Here is a 27,511-nt window from a genome sequence, read left to right on the forward strand (position 1 = left end):
ACAGTAGTTACCTTTTATGTGTGTTGTAAAGTACTTCTATTTATATATGCTTTATCTTCATGCATAATACTATCATATTACATATTACACTGTACAACACTGTACAATGATTTGCAGTTGTAGCCCTGGTTCACTCAAAATTTAAGGAAATTGTATAAAAAAACATATTGTCCAGTGTAGTAGGCACATAAACCATACAGAGTGATGTGATGTGGTAATTTTGTGGGATCAATAAATCGCAACTTATAATAAGTATATTGAAACTTTTAAACTTTACCCCAAAGCTCATCACATTCCTCACGGCAATGCAACAAATTTAACCACTGAATCTATTCTATATCTGCAGTGTAGATTTTTTTTTTTATTATCTGTGACCATAGAATAAATAAATAGAATGAATCATTATAAAGAGGTTTTTTTTCTTCATTTTTACTTTAATTTACATACACTTTTTCATTTACATATATGTATTCTATCTATTTATAATAATTCTAGGTCTGTAAATGTTACTGTTCTTTGTTGCAGCAACTGTAATTCTGATTCTGGTTGTCTTTGAAGACAGAAATCTTGTGGTATTTCAGTACTCACATGACAGGGAGCTTCTTGGTCTCTTTCTGTGATGGGTTGCAGGACATCTTGGCTACAATCATGAAAATCCCTCCATTTATCTGGAAAGAGGACGATCAATACAAAGGGTGAAGCAACATTTTCAGTCAGCTAATCCAATATTGCTGTTAGCAACATCAGGGATAAAGATAAACACATGGGACAAAATCAATGTGAAGGAAATAGTCAGATACAAAAGGGAAAGGAACATTTAATTAAGTCGTTCAAATCTCTTCATTCAGTTTGGGTTCCTTGGCCCAAATAGCACATGGAAATGGACCAATCAGTGAATGATTGTTGAATAAATGAATTAGCACAGACGGAAAGAAAGGCACAAAAGAATGATGACTCGAAGAAAGAACATACAAGTTGTCAGAATTGCATGGATGTAAAATACTGATTATTGACTTCAACGTACTGAAATAAGTCATAAGCCTCATAAAACCATAAAATCCTGGCACACTTCACTTTCGTATCGAAGATGCTGCGGTGAGGTTGTACAGTGAATGGTGTTAGCTTGATGTGGGGGGTAATTAAAATGATGGTCTTGCATGGTTCAAGTGGGTCGTCTTTTTAAATTTCATTTGGAGAGCTGCCACTTATGACTGACAATATGGTTCTGCTACTTTTGGGACAGTGCCAAGCCAGTGACTCCCTCAGGATCATAAGAAGAGTTAACCTTGGCCGATATTAAACTTAGTAAGCACAGTTAAGTGTATCTGCACCAGCTCTTATGATTATATATTTTAAGTCGAACCAAAACTAAAATCCATGTTTCTCTAAAAAGCAGAATCACATCATGGATTAAACTCCATTTTTATTCAGGTTTGTGTCCATACAACAAACAGCAGGGAGACAGTTACCAGTATGACAATGGCAATAGGTCCAGCGAAGCTCCAGATGAGTTTGTCATAGATGGAGATCCAACAGAAGTCTGGGTTCCCATAACCCTCTGGGTCTAATCCCACCGCCAGGCCTGTGAAGAGACACACAGTCAGATCAGAGATCGACTCGACAGATCTCTTCTACTGTCAATCAGAGCGAGACAGCAGTTGGAAAAGGACAGACAGGTGACACAGTATGTGACAGCAGGACGTTAACTGAATGACAGTGGCAGAAAAGGTCAAAGAACAAATGTTAGGCATTCATCTTTTCAGGATTCATTTCATAATAAACTAATAAATATAAATAGTCATTTTTGGTGATATAGCAGTCTGATGCAGGTAATCAGCTACTTTGGAACAGAACTTTTATCATGGCAACACATTTTTTATAACTCCATTATTCATGCACAGGCAGTTCTCCATGACCTGAGTCACAGTCCATGATGGTGGAGATATGGTTGCATGGTTGGAAATGTGTGACATGAAGTGAGAAGATGTCCTTGTTTGGACACTGTCAAGGTTGAACCAATAGAAAATATATATTTTTTAAATTGAACTGCAAAAGTAAGAGAGTCCAAACAGATAAACACACTTCTGAGCCTGAAGAAAGAAACGGAACGCAAGTATGTGTGTGTGTGTGTGTGTGTGTGTGTGTGTGTGTGTGTGTGTGTGTGTGTGTGTGTGTGTGTATGTGTGTGAAGGTAAGAGGAAAGAAAGCAGACAGATATCACTTGCTTACAGTGTGTGTCACGGAAGAAATTGCTTGCGTGTGTGTGTGTGTGTGTGTGGATGTGTGTCTGCGCTTTACTAGCGCTATATTAAAACGTCACTGAAACCTGTTTAATACAAGTGTCAATAAGACTCTTTATCTACACAGCCAGACTTACTGTGAACGGATGTGTGTGTGTGTGTGTGTGTGTGTGTGTGTGTGTGTGTGTGTGTGTGTGTGTGTGTGTGTGTGTGTGTGTGTGTGTGTGTGTGTGTGTGTGTGACTATATGACAACATTTGTGGTCATGGATGAATATATGGATGCATAGACACATTTCCAACAAATATCAGAGAAATATTATGCATTTGTGTGTATATTTGTGAATGTGTCAGTGTGTGTGTGTGTGTGTGTGTGTGTGTGTGTGTGTGTGTGTGTGAATGTGTGTGTTACCTGTGATAATGGCGGGCACGCCCCAGCCGATGGCGTAGTAGAACCTCATGGCTCCATAGTTGATGTTGCGCTGCTCAGTCTGCATGCGGTAGATATGAAGGCCTTCGACGAACATCCAGGCAAACGTGGACATGAAGAAGTAATGGAGCAGGATGGCGACGACCGTACACAGAAACTGGAGCAAGAGAGACAAAAAAGAGAAGGAGGAGATAATTAGAGAGAGCAGAGGGAAAGAGATGACAGTAGTTCCATGATAAAAAAAGAAAAAAGAAAGAAAAGGCAAGGAGCAAATGAGGAAGGTTGAAGGGAGAGGACGGGAAGCAGCAGGAAATGAGGCAAATAAGAGGCAAGAAAAAGCACAGCTGGTGTTGAAGTAACAGGCACATACGATTCAATTACCAACAGGACTAATGAAGAGAGTTCACGGCAGCGTGTCCCAGTTTATCTCCAGGAAATGCACAAAATAACTGATATGAATTCAAATGAAGGAAATTAATTTTCCTGAATTATAGTAATAACACCCTCAACTGTAATTATGGGCCCGACATAAAGCACCATCAGTGGAAGAAAGTACACACAGTCAATTGGATTTTAGTCCTATTACTGTGTGTGTGTGTGTGTGTGTGTGTGTGTGTGTGTGTGTGTGAGATAGTATAGGTATTTTATTTTTATTTTCTTAACCACACCATACAATTTGGATACATTCATAAAAATATCATCTGAGTGCATTTATGATTTAATTTTCATTGTTGTTGTAGATAGTCATGAAACAGTAGTGATGAAATCAGTGCTACGTGGTGATGTAGTCTGCGGTCAGTCAAACGCCACAGGTTTTACCGCAGGTCACAATTCATATCAAAACTTTTTGTCGAGGCAGCAGAAACATTCAAATCCCCTTTTTCTCTGTTTAAGTTCTGCTGTTTGTTTTGAGGCAGCAATGAATAATGCAGTGCATTAGCATCTAAGCTTTGTGTGAAACTACCCTCGGGCTGTACTGAAGCATGTCTGGAGAAGTTTATTTCAACTCTCGAGCCTTCGGTCTGGATTGTTTGTTTGGCCCGTGATGAGACGATGGCGTTCAAACTCAAGTGGCACTGAATAAAAGCACCTGCACATCTGAAATTGCGAGTTACTGTCAGGAGTTATACTCTTGTGCGTGTTCTGCGTTTTGGGTTCAATGGGTTGATGACGACAGTAACCGTTTCTTATGAGAACTGTGTGGCTGTTTGTAGGAAGTATGAAACAAAATCTTAACCAACCACAGGGCACAACTTGAAAACACAAAGGTGAGTGAGTGTTCAAGTAGATAGCTGTTGGCAACTCACAGCCAGTTGTAATAAGCGAAAACAAAATGAAGTGAGAACAAACAGTTCATCTGGGGCGGTTTGTTCATTTTAGCACTTTACTGCTTAACAGATATAAACACCAGAGAAGGTAGATGAAAGATTAAAAAGTCAAGCAACGCATTATATTCTAAGCTAGAAGGACTCCCAATTTGATCAGATATGATTGTTCTGATTTTCCAAAAATCTTTTTTCCCTATTTTTGACGAAACACTTCAGCTAATAAACAAGCCTCTTGTGAATCCATTTGAGTTTTTTTATGATTCCTGGTTGCCGGAAGAGGGACTGTATCCTGTTTTCAGGTCGCAGGTTGGCTTTACTTGTAGTAAATCATGATGAAGTTAACAAATCTAATAATCGTGTAGAGTATCAGAACATCTCTCAATACAATGTTACAGATTCACTACAACCAAACACCTTTTCAACGCCAAAGGCTCGACTCTATAATCGCAGTGCTTATGTCACTTTACGCAACTATATGCCTATTTGGAAAGTGGGGCCCTAAGTAGGCATGTTGAAGCATGCACTTGTACATGAAGAGTAAAGTACATAATAAATATAGAAATGCATCAAACTGAACTTCTCCATTTCACTTTGCAGCAAAGAAAACAGACGATTGAATATGAAGGCACCGTCACTGAGTTGTTGTAGCAGTTAATGACTGTGGATGAGCGCAGTGAGAAGAACAACGGAAATGTCAAATGTGTCTCTCTCCGCCTTCATGAGACTGAGAGAGACACTTCAGTCAAGAAAACACTGAGGCTGAGCGCTCTACATCTTTAAGTTGAGAGAAGCAAACGTATACGTCCCAGCCTTTAAACTTAAAGGGAGATCAGTAGAAGTTCGTGCACAACACTGCGCCAAAGACGACACCGAAATAGCTGCAGTGCCTCGGCAGTGATGCAGCCAGACGCTGAATTTCACACTCCCACTCCCACAGTCACACATGAACACACACACCTGAAGTTACACATAAAGGGATAGAAAGACTAACATGTGCACTAGTGTGCACAGCAACACACGGGACCGCTGAGAGCATGTTCTCCCAAGCATGATGGACATGAATTAGAGAACATATTGTTCAGTTGGAAGTAACCAGTCGCACTGTAGGAGCCGTACAGTCGTCTGTGTGGGGGATGCTGCTTAATTAATTAGATTTCATGCCGAGTGAGCACATATTTGCACTACCCTCTCTACAAGACTGCTCTGTAAACGCGGACACACACACACACACACACACACACACTTCACATTTGTGAGATAACAAAAACAGAGAGAGAATGTGCTCAGGAAAGAGGGAGGGAGTGAGAAAAAGAGCAGAAGAGGAGGAAAATTTGGGAACTGGAGGGACAGTGCTACGACATATGATACGATGAAGCTAAAACCACCACAAGCGCCAGAAACAATATCTACCTGTTGTTCAGTCTGATTGACCCCGAGCAGGAACACCAGCTCGGACAAAAACATTGCCGCTGCTGTGTTTGAGTGGATGCTCCTGGTGTTGGACTTGAGGCCTCGGAGGCAGGAGAGCGCCAGGACAGTGAGCAGGAGGGCCAGCATTGAGGCGCACAGAGAGGAGTACGTGACCGCGGCCAACGTCTCCAGGTCCCCCTCCAACTGCTGCTCATGGGGGGCCGCAAGAAGGGACAGGGGTGGAGAGAAACGAGAGGGAGAGGTTATTGAAGGATTTTTTTTCATCAGTTTGGTGGGAGTAGATGAAAAGTAGTAGTAGAGTAAGAAAATGTGACAAAGAGTGGAGCATGAGATACTGAGGCGAGGCAGTTAATGGAACAAAGGTAGAGGGGTTCGTAATTGTGAGGTGAAATAAGGTGAAAAAGAAAAAGAAGCAATTTTATGTGATGAAATGCTTTGACTTGAGTCCAGGTCCCTGTCTGCCTGCGTGCCAACTGAGGAAGCTTGGAACAGAGATGTTGGAATGCATGCAGATGAGCTGAAGAAACTAGAGCTTGCCAACCAGCAAGTTGTTTCAGATTGAAAATCAAGAAGTGTAATGTCATTTGAATGCACAGAATACTGGCTAATTGGTTATGCTAAATTATAAAGGCTGAGAAAAACTGAGAGAGGCAGAAGATCTCTGTTTTGTATTTCCGCTACGCTCAATTTTTTAGAGGGAATATAAAATGGAATCAGAAAGTCATCGAGGAATCAAACAACAGACTGTGCAAACCAGCAGACCTTTCTAACCCGAGTATCAAAGCACGAAATCCATTCATCACTGTCTGCGAATGCACAGTCAGCATTTGCTGCCGGTAAACTCAACAGACACCGCTAGAATTTTATTTGGGCAACAGCATGTCAACTGAGCAGAAGTGGAGCAGAATACTCCTCTTCTCATTTATGTGCTAGACTCATGATATTGAATAAATATCTCACTAAATTGCTCGGTTCTGTGTAAACCATGTGTGCTTGGAGAAATGAACATCATCCAAGTCATCACAGGGCATAGGTTTCTGATTCCACATATTTCCTGTTTTCTCGCAGACAAACATCAAGATGTGCTACACATCATTGCTTAGTATGCTGGTGTGCGATGGGCAGGGGGTTTGCACTAAACCCTGAAAATCTGCTAAAGCAGTAACAAGGCTTCCTTTAGCCCTCAAAACGTCATTCGGTATTTCAGATTTCTGCACAAATCCATAAATCCAGCAATTACCCGCTGAGATGGTCCACTGAAAAAAAAATGAAGGAAAACCAACACACTGGCTTAAACAGCAGGATCGGGGATAGTAAATGTACAATCACTCCACGAAATGTCTTATGGTGATAAAGAGCTAAACATAATTATGGTAAATATGTGGTTGAACCTGTGGGTAGCTCTCCACTGACAGAACCCTCACCTCTCTCTGTGAACTGTCCATCAGCACACCGAAGGTGCCCAGTCTCTGGCACTGACAGCGGACATGAGAGGTGTTCCTGTACACCACCGTACAGTCCCTCACCGTCCAACACCCTGCTGGGTCATACCTGCGGAGAGGGAAAGAGAGAGACAGTATCTGATTAACAAAATGTCCACTCATAACCTGATCTGGCAATACAGTTGTCTGTGTTACTGTGTGTATCCGTATCAACCATGTCCCTTTGTGAAGACAGGCAGGTGATACTCAACACGAGTTTGTGTCGACCTCACAGTGTTTCTAAATGTGTAAAATGTGATTTATCGTGTTAACAACGACAGTATTCCACCTAGGTGCCAGTTCCAGAGCCCTGGTATGTGCACGCTGGCATACTGCGATGGCTTACATGATACTTCGTGAAACTGATCCATCATCATTGTTATTAGTTACACCCATGGTTTTGCTACTAAGTGAGTGTGCAGAAAAAAAGGGCATAATTAAGCTGGCTGCCAGAAATTCTAATGGCAGATACTGAATATACCCAAAAGCAAAATGAAACATAACCAAAACTCCACATTATACTTTGATAAATATTGTAGTTTAATGACTTGGAAGGGAATGAATAAATGACAAAAACAGTCCCAACACTTTTAATGTGAGTAAAATGTGAATGTATTTGCATTCATCTCGCAGTGTGAGGCTGCAAAAACACTCCTGCACAATGCAGATATGTGCTTTCATTACTCATTTTTTATCGATGAAGACAACTTGAAACAATAACAATAAAGTGTTTCCACGATTCTCAATATCTGAACATGTACTGGATATGTGTTAATGTGTACTCACTGACTGCTGTGGTTCCACTGCACACACAGTGGCTTACTGCGATTGGCCGTCTCCAGCAGCTTGAACTCCAGCAGGATGGGCTGGTCCAAGTGTCCGCCCACAAACGTCTGGTTGTTGAAGACAGAAATAGTGACCACTGGGGAGTTCATTACCGGGTGTCTGGGAAGCCTGAGGGGAGAGAAAGAGCGGAGTTAGATATCCTGGTTAGGGTGATAGAAAAAAGGCAAAGACAGGGTGAGCAGAGGGGAGCGGGACTGGTTTACTAGATGAGACACAAATCACTGTTTATTGAACAACTACTGAAAACTGGGCAGTTTGTTACTTGGTAATTATGCCCGGAGGTGAGGTGATGAAGAGGAAGGAGGGCGAGGGATGGGAGGAGAGGGGGAGGGAAATAGAGCCAAAGATGTTGAGCAAGGTGAGATTTGAATTAGTGCTGAAGCCATCACTCCATTAACCTATTATTCAACTGACAGAAGTCAATTAACTTCAATTTTGATCATCAGCTAATCATTTTGGCCATTTACCAAGCAACAACGACAAACACTGTCTAGTTCCAGCATCTCAAACGTGAGCTTTACTGTACATCAAATATCTGTCAGACAAATAGGCAATCTGAAGGTGTGGCCTTGGATCACATTTAAACAGTTATCAATGCAGAAAATGAAATGATTCCAAATGGCTGGCATACCTTTTATTGCCATTGTATATAAAAGCAATTTTGGTTTATTGTTTGCCACTGAATAAAAGACACATTGTTAACCCAGATCTCTATATCCAGTGTCCCATAGGGAGTTATGAGAGCTGCTGTAATCAGGTTTTTATTGTTCTGAGTGCGTCTGACTCCCACCTCACTCCTCGTCGGTCTGTGTGGTACTTGGGAGGGAGCGCTGCGCCCACACTCCGATAGATCAACATGATGACGATTGTGATGGGCGGCTCCGGCAGCGAAACAGTGCGTCTGGCTGCAGTGTATTCTCCCGTCTGATTGGCCGCGACGCTGACAGCGGCCGGTGCAGCGTTCTGAGGAGCTGAGGCTGAAATAGAGAAGTCGGTGTGAGTTTATTCTCTTAGATTCAGCCACTTGCACTCTCGAGCCTTTTATATCTCTTTGTGCACATCTTACGTTCTTTCTCTGTCCGCTCCTTCTCCTTCCAGTTGTGCTGTTGCTGTCGTTGTGTCACCAGGGCAGCAGGGGGCACAATCACATGGGTGTGAGGATCCCACAAAGCCTGACCGCGAAACAGGGTGTTGTGGTAACGTGGGAAACGCCGCCGCACATGGGTGTGGTTCTCAACACGGTCCAGGTTCATGACTGAAGGACACCAAGAGAGATAAACACACATGGACACACACCTGGTTACACATACAAGTCACAAGTGATTGGTAATCTGCAGAATAACACTACGACAATAAGACAATGGTTGAAATGAGGTTATATCTCACAGCACAGGCGGCATTGCATGTATCTCGTATCACACCTGCTTCCTATTGTCCTGCCCACATTTTAAGTTAGCCCCTATTCCGACAGTCTTGGCCAGACAATTATGGTGATAACCCAAATTGTAAACAAACTGTGTTGTGAAAATTTTCTTTCGCAAACAATAAAAAAACACATCATACACATGTCTCAGTTTCATACATACATTTCAAACCATACCAATATTCCACAATAAAAAAGGATTAAGATTAGATTCACCATTTTCATGGGGGTTTTCTTGTTATACAATTTGGGTGATCGTCATACAAAATCTCCTATTAGATAGTTAAAGTCACTGGTCCCTATTTCAGGATAAATTACTATCAAATATAAAATCTGTTAAAGCATTGTGGGATCTGTAGTCAGTAGTAGACACAGATTTACAGTAACTAACCGACAACCTTGGTATAAAGTTTCTGGTTTTGAGGATGAATAATGAATCAAGTCGTCTTTGCAAAGAGCAACGAGAGCTCCTGGAACAGGAGAAAACTCAGTTGTGATGGAGGACATGTGTCTTATATGATTATCAACAATTTTGTCCCCTGTTTGCATTATTTTTGTGTGCTGGTTCTATTTCGACCAGGAGCTCAACAGAGGCACCAAAAATCTGGGATATCCTTCTTTTACATCATGATGTATTTTAGCTCCGCTGAATATGATTTGATATGATGTTTCACTTAAAACACTGTTTCACTTAAAGGCCTGCTGCAGTAAATCCACCTAATTGGTTGTTTGACAGTATTTGGTTCTTTTTCAAAAATACCAGAGGAGCAAGTTGAAAGTGAATTTTACATCGGCTTTTCATTACTCCAAACCGTCTGACACTGTGAGAAATTGTAAAATGTTCAGTGTAGCTCCATTTCCAGGAGCAGCACATGATCCTGTGTCAAGTTGTGAAGCACTGAAGCAGATTTCCTGCCATTTCTGACCTCATGACACACAAGGTGCGGAACTCTAATACAATAGTTCATGAGATGTTATCCCTTTCATATCCCAAACTGTCTTTTTGAACTAGAAAGGTGCCTTTCAGCTCACTGACAGCTGAACATCACCTTTGCCCAGTTTTACTCATATTTACGCCGGACGCGTCACTTTATTCGGTGTGTGGATTCTGGAGTGGGAAAACCCAAAACAAGATCCACAAACAAACGCAACGGAGCAGAGAAAATGAAGCGGAAGGCAAATGAATGTGGTGAACAGGAAGTACCCGGTCAATGTTGAGTGTTCAAAAATGAGTCAACACTTGACCCAGAAAACTCAAGTGGAAGAGAAATCGCTTCAATGTACCGGACGTGTTCAGCTCAGTACTCGTGTGATGATGACGACTGAGTTCTCGTGGGTCAGAGTGACTGGCGTGACCCCACAGCAAGCTGGTCTGTAGTTGTCTGATGTCAAAAGTGAAATGATAAGTTTAATGGATGAATGAATGATCTATTAGTGAAATAATAGATCATTCGTGACAACAACAAAAATAATCCCAAAATTTGCTCATATAGTGGAAGCACACAGATGTGTGTGTGTGTGTGTGTGTGTGTGTGTGTGTGTGTGTGTGTGTGTTTGTGTGTGTCCATGTTATCCGTCCTATCCCAGTTGGCTAGGAGCATTAGGTGTCTGTGTTTGAGGGAGTGTGGAATCTAGACTTGGCTCTGTTTCCTATTCCTTTAGAATAAGAAACAGCTTTCACTGATGCTCCGCTCCCATCTGGGAATCTCCACAGGCCTGGTGGTTTAAGGTTATTTAACAGTTTGGATGAATTTCAACGGGGAAGCAAATATACTAAATAAGGGAGAGACGAGAGTCACAGAGAAAAAAAAAAATGTAAGAGGCCATTTCACGTATATTTTCTTCAGGTGTGGGATTCTCCGTGTCGACAAACTGCACTGGAAGAGGCAGCTGAGGCGACACGCAGCAGCCGAAAACTCTGATGAGTTTCACGAGTTTTGGTATTTCACAGGACTTTGATCTGCGAGTGTGTGTAACTGAGAGCATTAACTGAGCATGAAATTCATTGTGTGGCTTCATGCCTGCGTTGTTGTGTGCGGTGCAGATTTTTTGAGCAGTATTTTCAACACTGCTAAGTGACAGAAAAATGTGGAAAAGAGCAAATGCAGGGTGCCAGAAACTAAATGACACAAGGCATATGGCCAAACCAGCAGATGTGTGAGTGAGGGTGTGTGTGTGTGTGAGAGAGAGAGAGAGAGAGAGAGAGAGAGAGAGAGAGAGGGTGTTATCAAACCCACTTCTCATTTACAGTAAATGCTAAAACAAACTAACTTTTTCATGAACTTCATGAGCCTAGGTGTTGAGTAATGTCATACTTCATCTTACCACTGTGATTGTGTGTGTGTGTGTGTGTGTGTGTGTGTGTGTGTGTGTGTGTGTGTGTGTGTGTGTGTGTGTGTGTGTGTGTGCGCGCGCTCTCACGTGTTACCGCGTGTGCGTGTGAGTCTATGTTTTATTGAGCGTTTGGCATCCGTAAATCTTAATGATGTACTTACGTTGGCCGGTGCTTCAAAGCTTTTGTGTGTGTGTGTGTGTGTGTGTGTGTGTGTGTGTGTGCTGGAAGCGTCAGCTCCTCAGTGTGAGTGGGAGTGTGAAATTCATCCCTCCGTGCAGCTGCCAGCGCTGGCTTCACCATAATCATTTGCATTAGCACTGTTCATCTCTCGCTTTACACTGAGTCATTCTGGCTGATTTCACAGCAGAGATTAACAGCATTATGAGGAAAACCGCTGCAAATCGCCTGTTATGATTAAGATTTAATTTGTGTCTTACTCCCTTTTATTGGATCTACAGTGATTTGCTATTGCGTGTGAGTGTCTGCGACTGTGTGCGGCCATTTTGAACTCACCTATGTTGGGAGTGACCAGCGCCACAGGGTTGAGATACGTGAGCTTCATGTTCTGAGCCAGAGTCTGGGTGTACTGCTCCAGCAGCTCCGTCAGCTCGGCCGGACCGCCACCTGGAATGTGGTTCTGACTCTGAGCGAGAGCCCGCCACAGGCCGGAGGTGGCAGGGCCCAACAGCACGCTGCAGCCTCGCAGGATGTTCTGGGGACAAGGGAGAGAGGAACCATTATTGAAAGAAGGAAGGAGGGGGGAATGAACACCAGGAGGAAGCAGAGCTGGTAGAGAAGCTGCTTCGGTTGATTGGCCCCACGGAGTCAGTGAACACGTGATTGACTGTGTACTCGAGACAAGAGAAGAGAAAAGACATACGATCAAAAAATAGTAACAAGGACACTACTCTGCTAAGGCTTAGCAACCCCCCCACCCACGTATGCTGTGTGACCCCAAAACCTCCTTTCCCATCTTCATCCGACCTGCATATTTCTTTTTAAATGTTATGTATTTGTGAAGATATGACTGAAAATGTCAAGTTTTGAAATTATGCAGAATCCTTCAAACATTCCTGATGGTGAACACTGGGTGAGTGGCAGTATACTGACAGAGAGGCAGCAACAGCCTTAATGGGCGTGAGTACCAAGTTACTAATCTATTGGTGTGTGCTTTGTAAGCATTTCCCCATAGTCAATATTACATTAATATTACACCTCAATGTGTCCACAATCAGACTGAAGTGCTTCAGCGTGATCCTCTTTCTTTACATTGAAATTTAATCTCAGAATTTACAATAGTAGAAAAATCTACTTTAGATGTATAGCACACACTCAGTATCACCTTCAACCTATCACTCCTGTTTTAAAGCCCTGCTTATGCAGCTGTATAATAAGATGTTGTCTACAATCCCATCTGTTTAATTACGTTATATTACCTTTCCTTAGTTGTATTTGCACCCTGTGTCCCTTTAAGCACTATGATTGATATTGGTTTGTTAATTTGTCTTGAATATTGTGGATTAGGAATAGAAACCATCTCAAAATATAGACAGAGGCACAGACAATTCACGGAGGACAAACAAGAGACAGAAGAGAAACGGCGGCAGAGGGGGAGTCAGAGTTGGGAGGAGGGAATGACAAGAAGATTGGGAGAATAAGGTGATATAGTTTTGACTGTTGCTCAGGGCTCGGGATTTTCACACATCAGCAAGCATCAGATCTATGCACCATGTCAACGGAGGCAGAGTGCATCAGGGCATTGAAGTGGGGAGGAAAGGGAAGAAGAAATTTGATACAGAGCCCCGGGTCGGGCATCGCTACAGAGCGACTGCAGGCTGGTAAAATATTCCTAGTGCAGACGGTGAACCCTAAGGGCGCCTTCAGATGTGGTGTCTTTTGTGTGCAGAAATTCATTATATTCAATGGAGAGGAGGATGCTTACAAGTGAAAGCGACACCGTGACGGCGTGGCTTTGTAGAGGGAGGGGCAGGGAAAGACAGATTGTGCCTCATGTGAAGTCCCCACTGTGAAGACAGTCAGTCTGGTTTGTCTGACCAGGACCCCAGGAACATGGTAAAACATTGTGAGGAGATGTAAGAAAAATAACTTTCAAAGAAGTCACTGTCATGTGGCCATTTATGCACAGTGCCTCCCTTTCCATGTCCTCTTGGAGTATTTATGATTCTGCATGGAACCCTGTTATCGACTGCACGTCGTTGCAAAATGTTCTGAACAAAGAGTAATATTAAAGATCGATAGAGAGAGAAGGGGGGCAGCGAGGTTTAGAGAGGAAGTGTTCAATGTAATTCTTTGCGGTCAAGACTGCACCAGAACCAATAAAGCACTGCAGTCTCACACAACGCTCTGGGGAGAAGAAATTCATGAGAAAACCTTCAGAAAAAACAAGGAAAATATCACACAGAGCGGAATAAGAAGAATGTAGTGAACTGTGGAGGAGAAAGCAAGAGACATGGATAAGTAAGTGCCGAGGAGAATAAGAGAGACAATAAGGGAGAGAAGTCGCCCTGGACAGAAGCTTATGTTCAGCTCAGAGATGCAAGGAAGAGACAGCGAGGTGGAAAGTTGTGATGAGATGGAAAATGTGAGCGAAGAAAGGCAGGAGACAAGTGCACAGGACAGAACAGATGACGTGGCATCAATGCAACAGAAGCACACGTTAGATTCATATTATTTGTACTGTATATAACTATTTGTTTAGAAAATTTGATTGTTCTTAAAAATGTCATACTGTATAGAGTTTTTGAGTCAAGTTTAACAATTGTTATCTGTTTCTGTACGCTGACCATGTAATATGAACAGTAAGATGAGACACTGTGGCAGATGTTGGGTGAATATAATGGAGCGTCTCCGCCTGACACAGATAAAAGGTCACGACTATGATAAAACATTTTCTGCACAAACATGCACCCCAGTGCCTGTTGTGTTGTTATAATGTAGGTATCCAGGTTGATTTGATCACAGCTGGAACGTGAAAGGTTTTGCAGCTTCCTCCATTTATCACTACATTCCTCATGTGAAAGCTCCACTTCCCTCCCTGATTTCCCTGCTTTACTTTATTTCTACTGCAGCCACAAGGCTCCATCACCGCCGCTGGGTTACTATAGTAACTGCATTCTACATTGCCGGTACGTCTGGACAGATAGCTGCTGTTTAAAGTGAGGTGTCAGGTATTATCAGATATATGATATATTATTTATTGTTGGAGAGCCACTTCACTGCTGCCGACAGATCAAAACAGAGCTTTACCATTAATTCAAGATGATGAGATGTGGGCAGCAGGACTGATTCGGAGTCCAAGGTGAAGGTCACAGGTCAGGCGAGTTGAGATGACAAGACGGCAATGAAAAAGAATCATTGCTGCACAGTTGTGACGACATGTACTGTAGCTGCTGCTGTGAAATCCTCGTATAATAAAGTCATTAAGTGAAATGTCAGTCTTATGAAAATATATTCATCTCACTCATTACAGCATGCCATTAATGCTACTACTGTGTTGCTATAGCAACACATGTATCGATGACATGGAGTAATGGAATGCACTTGGCATGAGGCTCCAACTGGAATGCTTTTGAGTTCTGAATTGAGTGACTTCAGGCTAATGACATCCTTTTGCTTTAAGTCAGTTACCTCAACAAGGTGATCTGTGTATCTGGAAATTCAGCATGGGCAACAAGCATTGTGATCATTTGCTGTCATATGGTATAAATAATGTCATGATGATGTCATATAGAATTATATTATTGCAACATAAAAAACATCGTCCCTCTGATGCTTTACATGTATTTGAACTTCCGTTTGTGAGTGTACGCTCCTGGTGATTTTCCTGTGGTAGTTCCTGAGTGTCTTCCTGCTGAATCTGCTTTTGTTGCTGTGATTCATCTCTCACGTTTGTTCCAGCTCATTTTTAACGACCTGTTTATCTATTCACGGGTCTGTAATCCACCCATCTGCCTGCGACACACTTCTCGTTCTTTACAAAGTGGCTCCACTGCACCAACCGGCCTTTGAGCCGTGTCTGCATTTGGGTCCTGAAATCATTCAACTGTGACAAGTGTGTAATAAATCCCTTAAATGTGGGTGAATTGGCATTTTACTGTTCAACTAAGAGTAAGCATTCTCCTCTTCTGCCTCAGAAGATAAAGTGAGCAGGAATTAATGAAATTAAATGTCTAAAACTCTTTCAATCAAAGATCAGTTTAGACAAAGGCAGCTATCAGAGGTTACTACCAGAGCCACTCAGTTTCTATAGCAACTCTTCCTTAGCTGTATAATGATGACAACATTATCAATGACTGAATCTGGTTCAGCACTGCAGGGTGTGGCTACTCCTGCTACAGTTATATTAGCATGCATTATAAAAAGCTTCCCTGTGTGAAATGTAGACAGAGAAAAATGTGATTTAAAAACTCCTTTTCTTTTTACAATTAGACAAATATACCACTGCTGCGACTACCTCTAGTGCTACTACTGTTCCTGTTACAATAAACAATACAATGCTGTTTAGCAAAATGTATTTGAATGATATTTGTAGCAGTAGTAGAAACAGTAAGGCTCATCAAACTTCACCTCAATATTCAAATTCTCTTTAATGAAAATATAAACAGTGTCATCAAAATGTGTGGAATCAAATTCATACCACTGTGTCCACAGGAAAAAGAAATCTGTCAATTACTGATACACAAGCCAGTGGAATGAAACATTTGCTTAAAAAAGGTAGGACGGTTTTTAGTTTGAAGCTTCAGCCACTTCCCTGTGATATATAGACAGCTCATTTCCTGTCAGCCAAACGATGATGTATATGATAAAAATTTGTAGCAAATGATATGGAGTTGTCTTCGTCAAAATGCCAACATGCTAAAATGATCCCGTGTCAGCTGCTGCATCCGCAGCTGAAGCAGTTGTATCAGGTAAAATGAGACTGTCAGTTAATATGTGGAGGTGACATGTTGCAATATTTCACGATCTCCTGTCCCTCGATCGCCATGGCAACATTACCTCCCGTTTCAGAGAAAAGACATCTTCTTGTGCTCTCTAGTCGCTGGGTGTAAACATCATAATAATAAAAGTATATCAGTCACATCTACTGCTCTAAATAACACCAACTATTTTCTCTTCTAGTAAATTCTGTGAAGATCTGTAGATGCAAACTTAAATCTAATTTAATCTACCATTCCAAAATGTTGATCAGCCTTGTTCGTTATACTTGCATTGGTTGAAGATGCCAATCAAAACAGAGCTGGCACAGTCGCAGCGACGAGCTTCATAACCTGTTTAGATTCTCACACATTGAGATCGACAGCACAAACTGGCTCTCACTCTTCACACGGTCTGGCCTGTCTTTCCAACAGCCTTTTGACAACTCGCACGTGTGCTGTATTTTGAACATCCCTTCTATTACCTCTCCATTCACCGTGATATGTGGAAACACTTTTAACCATCCAGAGATCAATACAAGAACAAATGTAAAAATATTCACCTACATTGGATGCAATTTGTGCTTTGTGTTTTGCAGTGAGAACACTGTTGGAGTCTGAACTGAAGTCTGTTGGATTAGAGCGCCAGGTGAATAATAAGAGCCAATGCAGAGTCCTTGTTAATGGCAAACGTGTGCCTGAATTTTCCAACTTGTGCCAATGCAAGAAAACTCTGAAGGCTTCAGCTGTACACCTGCCCCCACTATACACAGCTCTCACCCTTACTGACACGTATCAGAGGAAAAACACAGTGTGCGTGTGTTTTTCACACAGTGTTAACAAGGGAGTGAAAAGGAAAATTGTGTTTCTTCTTTTTACCTCATTGAAGTGTGCGTCCTGTGTAGCGGTGAGTCCGAAGCCGCTCTGTTGGGTCTCGAAGGTCAGGAGGCGGGACAGCAATCGCTCCGCGATCTGCAAGTCATTGCCGTAGAGTCGGGCGGTCGCCTCTGTGACATCGCGGAGCTGGTGGGCAAGCTTCTTCTCCATGATGGTGTTTAGCTCCGTCTCATTACGCTCCAGGGAATCAAGCTAAATGTATGAAGATAAATGCAATTTGTGGAATTAAATGACAGCAATGCTGGTGCATGTCTACAGGGATTTTTTTTAATCTCTAGTTCATTCACAGTTGCTTAAGCCTACAAAATATCTGTATATTTCATGTCTGCATCCCACCGCAACACTGATATTATGACCTTCTTAACAGTTAAATACTGGGAATGGTCGTAGACACAAGCAACAGAAAGCACTTCTCAGCAAACAGGTTAATTACATTTTAAAGAAAATTGACAGGTAATTCATAGATTAGCCAGAATTTAACAATTTTCAGGTCAGGTACAAGTTGTGGGAAGCCATGAGGACATGTTTAGAGATATCGGTGGCATTACTCTACATACAGCAGCATTGAGCTCCACAAATGGAGGAGAGGTGCAGTTGTAAAGATCTGGCTCCATCCATCCTCTCTCCGCATCACAATGTCTGATGGCAGCACCTGCACGGAGAGGAAACATGAACATATATAAAAATCATGCAGTCTTTTCACAAGGCCATTAAGTAAAGTTCAAACTAGCACGAAGTTGACTGTGAGTTTATTTATACTTGTGTGTTATATATAGTCATTGTGTTTTGAATGAATGTACAGACCAACAGAGCCTTTGGGGCAGGGCACTGCAGCAGGCAGGTTGAACTTGGTCCGAGGCCACCAGATCCCCTGGGTGATGGTCTTGGGACAACCATCATAAATGACTGTAGATAGAAAAACATAATTTCAAATCTTCCTTATCAATTAGATAAACTTTCCATTGAAAAAAACAACAACAAAGTTACTAATAATGTGGAAATAATAAGCAAAAATGAGTGTGCGAGAATAACATAGCAGCTTAAAGGAGGTAATTACAAGCAGGGAAACCAGAAAGTGACACGGCTGCACAGAAGAGACAGAATGAATTGAACGATGTTAGATAGGAAATTAATATAATTACATTTTCTTTGTTATTTCTGGCTTGGCTAGTTTTATATACATGGCCGTTTTGAAAGACAGAAAGTAGAAAACTGAAATCCCATGGTAACACAGACATGGGTAAATGTGGGGGACGCTCAGTGGTGCCTCATTATTTTTATCCATGTCTGTTTGTCTCTGTGGATTATTTACACTTTTTGAATACTGGTTTTAAATGCATCTGGAAAAGTATACATCATCTTTAAACGTACCACTTGTTTACAGATAATTCTTCTAAAGAAACAAAGCAGGTAACAAATAATTCTGACAACTGCTGGAAAACAACACAGCTTCACAAACTATTGTTCCAAAGCAGATCATTTCTGTCAATGTCTTTGGTGCTTTTTGTCAACAAATCACAAAGGAGCTGCAGGATGGTGACACATTTTTAACGATCCAAATCGAGTTGCTGGTGGAACAAGTCATTTTCCACAAATGACTCATTCCCCCAGTCAATTACAAAGTTGTTGTTTAAACACGAGATCTCAGCACCTCCTGCGAGGCAACTTACTATTATTCTGAAAAAAAGGGCGCCATGCAGCAGAGAGACGCTTCATTTCTCTTAAGTTCTTCTTATAATCCAATCTGCTGTGTCTGAGATGTGATGCTGAGCCCACGGACAAATTAATGAATAAATCATTTAGCCCCCCTATTGGGTAAACCAGAGTAATTTTGAAACGCAACAGTGAGATACAACATTTCCCCACATTTGATCAAAATGATTGTTGACAAAAGCCGTCCTCCCCTGATCAACCGAGCATGGTTTTAAAGAAGACATTTGAGGGAACAAAAATGCTAAAAAAAAACAACAAAACAAAAATTTGAATGTCTGTCTTTCTCACCATCACAGCCTGAATTTGTGACCTCAGCAAAAGGGTTGTCACATGTGTTGCACTGGCGACCAATCACACCGGGCCTGCACTGACACTGGCCGGTTTCTGGGTCACATGACCGCGAGAAGGAGCCGACCGGGTAGCAGTCACATGGCAGGCAGGTGTCAGAGCCCCGCGGACGATAGTGGAACTCCTGAACGCACACACAGACAGACAGACAGACAGGGTTAATGCATAAGTGGCCACGCGGATCAAACTCACTCGGACAAATGTTTAAATGTCAGGGCGCCAAGAATGGTGTCAGCGATTGCATCACCACGTGCTTTAGGGCAAGATTCATACAATGACACAAAGGGGGCGCGGGCGGCAGTGTATAAATATGGAACAGCACAGGACTGAAAAAGACTGATTGAGCTACAGTAGAGAATGATGCAGGAAACGTTGCGTTTCCAAACAAAATAGATTATGTCTGACATCGCTGTCGGCCGATAGCAGCTTTATGTTCCATTTCACAAGTTATCTGCTGTGACTTGGAGGAAAAACAATGGTTATGGGAAATGTGGGTTTATCACAATTTGTTTTATTATCAATACAAAAGATGCACCTTAAAAAAGAAGGACGCTTCTTCACTTATGACAACTAACAGCTGCCACTTTGTCTTGGGACAAGGCCAGTTCAAACTGTATGACTTTTCAGCCTTGACCTGAATGACATGTACACTTCTGATGCGTCAATGCTCTTCTTTCTGTCAGCCTTTATCACATCTGCTCTTTGCTGATACACCAACTTCTTCACTTGTATCAAGCGTAAATGCCAAATTATGTGTTTATACTTTCCAAAGTGATGTACTTATTAGAATAGCTCAAAAGCTGGATTTGTGTTTGTGTGTGTGTGTGTGTGTGTGTGTGTGTGTGTGTGTGTGTGTGTGTGTGTTTTACTGCTCACCTTGCAGTGACAGTGTCCGCTGGTCTTGTTACAGTCAGGGTCAAAACCTTTATTGGTGTCACAGTGACACGGTCCGCAGGACGGAGACCCCCACCAACCCCTGGGACACTGGTGGTCAATCCTTCACATGCACACAAACAAGTAGAATCAGTAACATATGAGGCCAGAATCAGCATGGTGGGGGGAACAAAATCTTGATTTGTTCTTCAAAGGAATCATCTTTCCCTCTGATTTCTAACTCATAACTAAGTAAGGAATGAGCTGGGAAGACAGAGATGAGAGCAAAAGAGAGCGTCAGTCAGTGAGGAAACAGGAGGACGGAGGGAGCAAAGGAACTGGTCCAACAGAGAAGAAATAGTAATGTTGAAGGCTGAAAAGAAAAAACCCAGACAGAAGAAGGACGAGGGAGTTTAAGAGGTCAGGAGAGAGACGGGGGAAGAGAAAATGTACTTTAGCAAATCTTTTATCAAATGTTGAGTCATAGTAAGAAACTAGAAGATTAACATTTATGCAATAAAAAAAGCTTTTTACTTTATTGCCTGCGGATTCATAGGAAATAAATAATCAATCACTTCAATTTGCTGGTGCAGTCACACAGTAGACGAACGTCTCATGAGGAAAAATCTCCTCTTCCTCATCCATTAATAAAGCTCTTCATTTAAAAGTGCGGGATCAAGACATTATTCTAAAACTGCTGAATTTCTGCTCCTGAGAAATTCACCTCAGAGTTTATCACTGTGGTTTATTGTTCTTGTCACTTAGCTCGTTCCTTCTCTTTGCTCACATCTCACTTAATGTGCTCTCCGTCTGCTCGTGGTGTTTAATGGATCACCGAGGAGATGAAGGCTTCTCACAGTTGATGCAGATGCTAGTGTGCATCTCCTTATTGCTCCTCATGGGGAGTTTAGGAAAGAGAATTCAGATGTCAATGATCTTATGAGAATATTACGATTTACTCTGTTTCCCCAGAGACTTTTTTATGACAACTCCCAGCTGAACCTCTTCTACAAATAAAGCGTATCTCCCTGCTGGGTATTTTTGACAGCTTTGAGGGGCTTCAAAGACTTGTCTTAACTAATAGAAGGAGGCCAGGCCCTGATATGAGGGGGTACCAGCTGTAAATGTGTCTTGAAGGAGTCTTTCCTAAATGAATGGAGTTCAAACTGTCAGCTCCTCAAACATCGTTTACCATGTTAGTTTCAGAGATGATTTTTTAAGATGCTATTCTTCTGAACACTGCAACTACTGTAACAAAACTGTTCTATTGATACATGTTATATTGACTTTCCTGACTATATAAAACATCTCAATGGATGTATGAATGTGTGTGTGTGTGTGTGTGTGTGTAAGTGTGTGTGTGTGTGTGTGTAAGTGTGTGTGTGTGTGTGTGTGTGTAAGTGTGTGTGTGTGTGTTATGTGCTACTGACACACACACACAAACTTAGCAGGGCTGCAGGCGGCATCAAAGAGCTTTACAACAGATCTCGCAGGTAAACTACAGTTCAAAAGTTGAGCGTGCATGCGTGCATGTGCGTGTGTGTGTGTGCGCGTGCGTACCTGTGCTGGCAGTACTGCCCATAGTGGTTGTCTCCACAGTCACAAATGTATCCGTGGGAAGAGCTGGGTTTCCTGTGGCACTGAGCCTCGTTTTCACATGGATTCAGGTGGCAGGCGTCAGTGCAGCCCCTCCCATAGTAACCTGGGAGAGAGAATCAGAGAGTAAAGAATTCATTTCGCGACGCCTCAGGTACTTCTGGTTGGTGGACCGGATTTGTGCCACAGTTGCCATCCAACAAATAGAAGCACATATGCAGCCTCGTCTCCTAAAAGTAAGTTTATAGAGAATTATTTTACTTTGACAAAAAATGTTGGAAGAGACATAAATGCCACTTGGGTTACATTAACTGACAATGTACAGTATGTTTCAATCCAAGAAGTTTCACATCCCCTTGAGTAAATGGGAGGAGGTCAAAGAGCATTTCAGGACACTGACACCATCACAAATATGTGGGGGTGTGGCTCCGCGCCCATTTAAAGTTAAGATGACATCCCAAAAAAAGGAAGGTGATAATACAGTATGCTGCAACTTGCAATCTATTAAAGAAAATGTGCTATGGGCCCCCCAGCTGTGGTGAAGTCACGCGTCAGATGTGAGGACATCACAGCACAATAAGCCACTTGCGCGAGAGAGGGCGAGTCCCTGGATCTGTCACTCACAGGCCGCGACCCGGGACATCATGAGTCACCACCGCTGGCGAATTAAAGGCAGCAGTTCAGGAGCAGTGGGGAAGGATCCAACTATGGGCGGCGCCAGGGGGTGAACGAATCCCGGTGCTGCCCATGGATCCCACAGGCAAGAAATTCCCACCTGATATCATCTATGCAACGACGGGGCGTTGCTTGTTGTGATGCTCATGGACGACACGCAACATTAGTGCTGCCAAATTGACAAAACTACGGTTGTTGGTTTTTTTCATTCACTATCATCAAACCAAATCGTACAAAATAATAATTGAAACATGATTGACACTAAATCAATAATGACAATAATCAATGCATGCAGTCTTAGCATATAGTATTTTGGATAATTCCTCACTATAACAGCCACAAAAAATGAATTTTTGGGATTAAATTTGTACAGCACTGTCACTGTGACCACCAACATCTGATTAGTTAATCCTCCAAATGAATTGTTTTTGCCAAATTTTAAAGAAATCGGATATCGAGTACACAGATAAGACAAAGGACAGACAGACAGACAGACAACCTGAAAAACATAAAGCTCCTGGCTCCGGCTTTAACTGGTGTGGAATCATTCAAATGAAATTAAAATCAGGTGGAGCAAAAGAAAAACAGATCTGACGTCATCGGAGAAAAACTTTAATCACCTCTCTTTCATTATAGCACAGAAATTTGCCTCAGCAATTGCTAATCGAGCCACTTCAACACAACGACGTACCGCATGCAGGCACACGCGCGCACACACACACACACACACACACACACACACACACACACACACACACTCCCTCTGTACACTTCAGTGTGCCAATGCAGCATGGTGAACAAATCCGTCATGCACTTCAATGCAATCCCCCGACACTCCAACAAACACACCAGCCTCTCAAATGGTAATAGAGGCCAGCACACAATCCCCCTCTTTAATCTAATGACTACAGAAAAGTGCTTCACACACACTTTGAGGTGTATTCGACAGAAATAAAAAAGGACTTTCGCACAGAGCTGCTTTTCATTTGAAACGTAAATACTTGTTGTATTTTGTCTTTAACAGACCTGTATTCATTATCTATTAAAACATTAGCTTGGTAAACTGATCCAGTTCACCTCACTTTCATGTTGGGATGCAGAAAAAGCACACGTGAAAGTGTGTGGGTCATGCATGTCTCTGAATCGCATGTAAGCTTTAAATACAAATTTGTTTTTCTTGTTTTTGAGACACTCCTTAATGCAGATATTGACACTAAATCAATAACCACAATTATCAATTCATGCAGTCTTAGCATACAGTAATTTGGATAATTCCTCACAACAACAGCCATAATGATGGATTTTGGGGATTCAATTTGTACAGCACTGTGACTGTGACCGCCAAAATCTGATTCGTTAATCCTCCAAATGAATGTTTGTGTAATTTTTTTTTTAAAGAAATTCCGTCGAGGTGTTCCTGAGATATCGCGTTCACAAGAATGGAAAGGACAGACAGACAGAAAACCTGAAATACAAAATAGAACACTAATACAAATATCATTCTTAGTGATTAAAAGACATGCAACTGCTTAGAGAGAAAATACTCATTATAATATTATATCATATACTGATCGTGAAGTGATAAACAGACACTTTGACTTTCTGGCCAATACAAAACTCGGCCTCACACATAATCACGTCCTATCCTTCAGCGAGCGACTTCTGCTTCCAGGCAACCTTTTTAATTGACAGTGTTGAATAGAGAACGTCTCTATAGATTGAAGTGTGACTGAATTCCTCCCTCTGGATCTAACAAATATGTGCGAGGTCTACGTTTTTGTGTTGGTCTATAGAAAATAAGGAAAGCCCTCTGCTTCAAAAGCCTGTGGCCTTGGCTGCAGCTTTAGACACACACGCTTTCCATTGACTCCTGTTCTCACCACACACTCTCTCTCCAGCTTATTATTTTCTTTGTGTAACTACAAACACATATATACTGAAATGTGCAAGAAACACACACACACACCCACACACACAGACACACACACACACCCACACACACAGACACACACACACACACACACACACACACCCACACACAAAGACATACACACACACACACTGGCCTTGCTTTTCCCCCTCAACAATCATGTTCGAGCCTTTAAGAAATGAATCTCCCTTTCTGTCTATTTGTCTTTCTCAAAAATACTTCAGGAATCACAAGAATAAAATTGTGAAGATAGTCACAGCAGTATTCAATTATACGTTTCGAATTTCCTTTTTTTTTTACAACCACACACACACAAACCTAATCATACCTGCAGGTATGATTACAGGCTCGCTCACACACAAACAGTGGCATAGTTCTGTCTCTTGTTCGTCTTCTCATGATTCTCCGCTCTCCCTCTCCATCTCTGTTGTTCTCCCTCCAACACAAACGTACACTCACATGCACAGACGCACACACAAAATCCTTTTCTATCAGCCCTATCTATACATCTTTACACTTTCACCATGGCAACTGACAGAGAGAGGAGACGGCGGCCTTGGCTGTTTTCAGACACTTATAATAACACTGGCCTTGTCACAACAATATGAGCAAGAGGGAGGGAGGGAGGGAGAGAGAGAGAGAGAGAGAGAGAGGTTGTAAGAACAAAAAGCTCTAAATCATGTGTGTGTGTGTGTGTGTGTGTGTGTGTGTGTGTGTGTGTGTGTGTGTGTGTGTGTGTGTGTGTGTGTGTGTGTGTGTGTGTGTGTGTGTGTGTGCGTATGTTTTTGTCTGACTTGTGGCCCTTGAGCCCTGAACGCATCCAGGGTGAGTCACAGCTTCTCGTCTTTTACCTCACTGAAACACAACAGCTTCACTCCTTCACAAGACTGCGACGAGGAAAGAGACGGATGAGTTATCGGTTCACTGAACCCTCCATTCATCTGATGTGTATCCAGCTCTTTCTCTCTGACAGTGGAAAGATTGTGGCAATACACAAAAATATCCCTACAAAAATAGGGAAGGCCCATTGATATGAAAGGACAAAGACTGCTCTGAACATGTAGTCCAAAGACTGTCACATGAACGTGGCGATGAACCACAAAGAATCCTTGACAAAACTTCTCCAGCCCAGTCGCTTCCACAGCCTATTAAATACAGCGATTCAGAGCACATTTACTGCCTGGTTCTTTCTCATCGAGTCATCATGCTTCCAGCAGCTTTGTGTTTTCTGCTCCGACACTCCCATCATTTTTCAAAATCATTGAAAATCACTGTTAAAAATACCATGATATATTATACATGTGAACAAGAAGTGTGCTCGGAGAGCGCGTACCTCTGCCAAGGCTAACGCCTGTCTCGCAGAGTTTAAGAAAGTGAAAAGAAAAACCTGGCCCCGCCCTCTTATCCAGATGCGCTCCAAATGTTAATGTGTTTTTCTTTGGGTCATGCCCCACCCCTCCACAAAATTGAATGGAAATCCGTTCAGTGGTTTTTGCCTAATCCTGCTGACAAACCAACTCACAAACTAACAATCACACCAAGTCTCACCAAATTCCACACACTCATTGATATCAGTCCCCTTAATATGTCTGATTTGTCTTTCATCCAGATCCATGACTAATTCCTTGGGAAATTGTCAGACTGTCAACACAACAAAAAAAAGCCAAATCCCACAAAAACGATAACACTGGTTCACAGACATTGTGGAATCATCATCACGAGCATCTCCTCTCTGCTCCAGTCTGTTGACATTTTCGCATCGCTCAGCAGGCGTCACATAATTCGTTGCTCTTTTGGTCCGTGTCCGTCGGTAACGCCTCATGGAAATCGAAAATGAACAGAGAGGTCCCAGACTAATACGCCAGGCTGATGGTGTTGAGGTTTGCCTAGAATCTACCATAATCTCTGCCCCATGAGTCATGAGTCTGCATGAGTCGGATCAGGCTTCAGAGACCACAGATTAGCAGAACCTCCTCAACCCACAAAGAACCTCCAAGTCGAAACTGGTGAAAGTGCACAAGAGTCCGTTTTGTACAATGAGGTCACACAGCAGACTTTTCATTTTAGACAGTCCTCACTTTATACCCAAAAGTGCCGCACACCCCCTAGTATTGATATGAAGGCTGATCAATAAATGACATTCCTAGGTGAAGCATGATTTGTCATGGAGAACAACTTTACTCTTGCACATTAAAGATGGAACAAACCATGATCAGCTTGAAACCCATTAATCCCTCACTCTTTCTTCCGGATGGACCAAGGTCACAGTAACACACTGCGGCTGCACACCGCGCCCACAAACAGCCCTCGTTCAGGGCACTTTTCTGACAAGCTCCAGCTTAGGGACATATTTATTTAGTCATGTGTTGTTTTTTAATCACTGTTTTAGTATCTTGACAAAAACAGGAAACACTGATGAGTCAGAGTTGTGGTTCCCAAACCGCAAACATATGTTTTCTGCATTTAATCATGTTGGTTTTTAAACTGCTCAGGGAAGTGAAGTGGACATAAATCAACATGAATGTAATTTATCTTATTAAATTCGAATTTTCACAGTGGTGAATTAGCCTGTAGCAACTGGCAGCAACCGTCACATAACCACACACACACACACACACACACGACACACACACTTGCTGCATATTACATACGTACAGAAACACAGAGTGAGGAGATGAGAGAGAGAGCAGATGTCTCAGTGATTTGTCATGCTGAACCTTGTCTCACTGTGTGTGTGTGTGTGTGTGCGCGCGTGTGTGTGTGTGTGTGTGTGCGTGCACACGTGCGCGTCTGTGTGTTGTCAAGGATGCTGTGTTGCACGGATCAGAAGCACTGTCAGTTGGATGAGAGGCCGTTAGGCTCATTTCAGCACCAACCCAAAACACACACACACACACACACACACACACACACATGAAAGGGAATTATTCAGAGAGCACCTCTCTCTCTTTTTTTTGTCACACAGCTCTTATTAAAGTTTGATTCGTCTCTGAGCAGCATTCAAACAGATTTCGAAGCTAATTGTGCTGATGA

At 42.3% G+C, this 27,511-nt stretch overlaps 1 protein-coding gene across 1 annotated transcript in view; it reads right to left on the reverse strand.

The window, feature by feature from the left end:
* celsr3 (cadherin, EGF LAG seven-pass G-type receptor 3) overlaps nt 1–27,511 on the reverse strand; it is a 92,126-nt gene that overhangs the window by 12,159 nt on the left and 52,456 nt on the right. The window contains exons 15-29 of the mRNA XM_047331355.1: nt 21,838–21,979; nt 20,281–20,401; nt 19,345–19,528; nt 18,148–18,249; nt 17,901–17,995; nt 17,326–17,535; nt 12,026–12,224; nt 8,821–9,009; nt 8,545–8,731; nt 7,695–7,862; nt 6,852–6,978; nt 5,407–5,613; nt 2,651–2,825; nt 1,470–1,582; nt 589–668 (exon numbers count right to left, since the gene is read on the reverse strand). Coding sequence (XP_047187311.1) covers nt 589–668; nt 1,470–1,582; nt 2,651–2,825; nt 5,407–5,613; nt 6,852–6,978; nt 7,695–7,862; nt 8,545–8,731; nt 8,821–9,009; nt 12,026–12,224; nt 17,326–17,535; nt 17,901–17,995; nt 18,148–18,249; nt 19,345–19,528; nt 20,281–20,401; nt 21,838–21,979 — 2,299 coding nt within the window. The remainder of the gene's footprint in view (nt 1–588; nt 669–1,469; nt 1,583–2,650; nt 2,826–5,406; nt 5,614–6,851; nt 6,979–7,694; nt 7,863–8,544; nt 8,732–8,820; nt 9,010–12,025; nt 12,225–17,325; nt 17,536–17,900; nt 17,996–18,147; nt 18,250–19,344; nt 19,529–20,280; nt 20,402–21,837; nt 21,980–27,511) is intronic.

This window comes from Scophthalmus maximus, chromosome 3 (genome assembly GCF_022379125.1).
Source record: "Scophthalmus maximus strain ysfricsl-2021 chromosome 3, ASM2237912v1, whole genome shotgun sequence".
Classification (NCBI taxonomy): Eukaryota; Metazoa; Chordata; class Actinopteri; order Pleuronectiformes; family Scophthalmidae; genus Scophthalmus; species Scophthalmus maximus.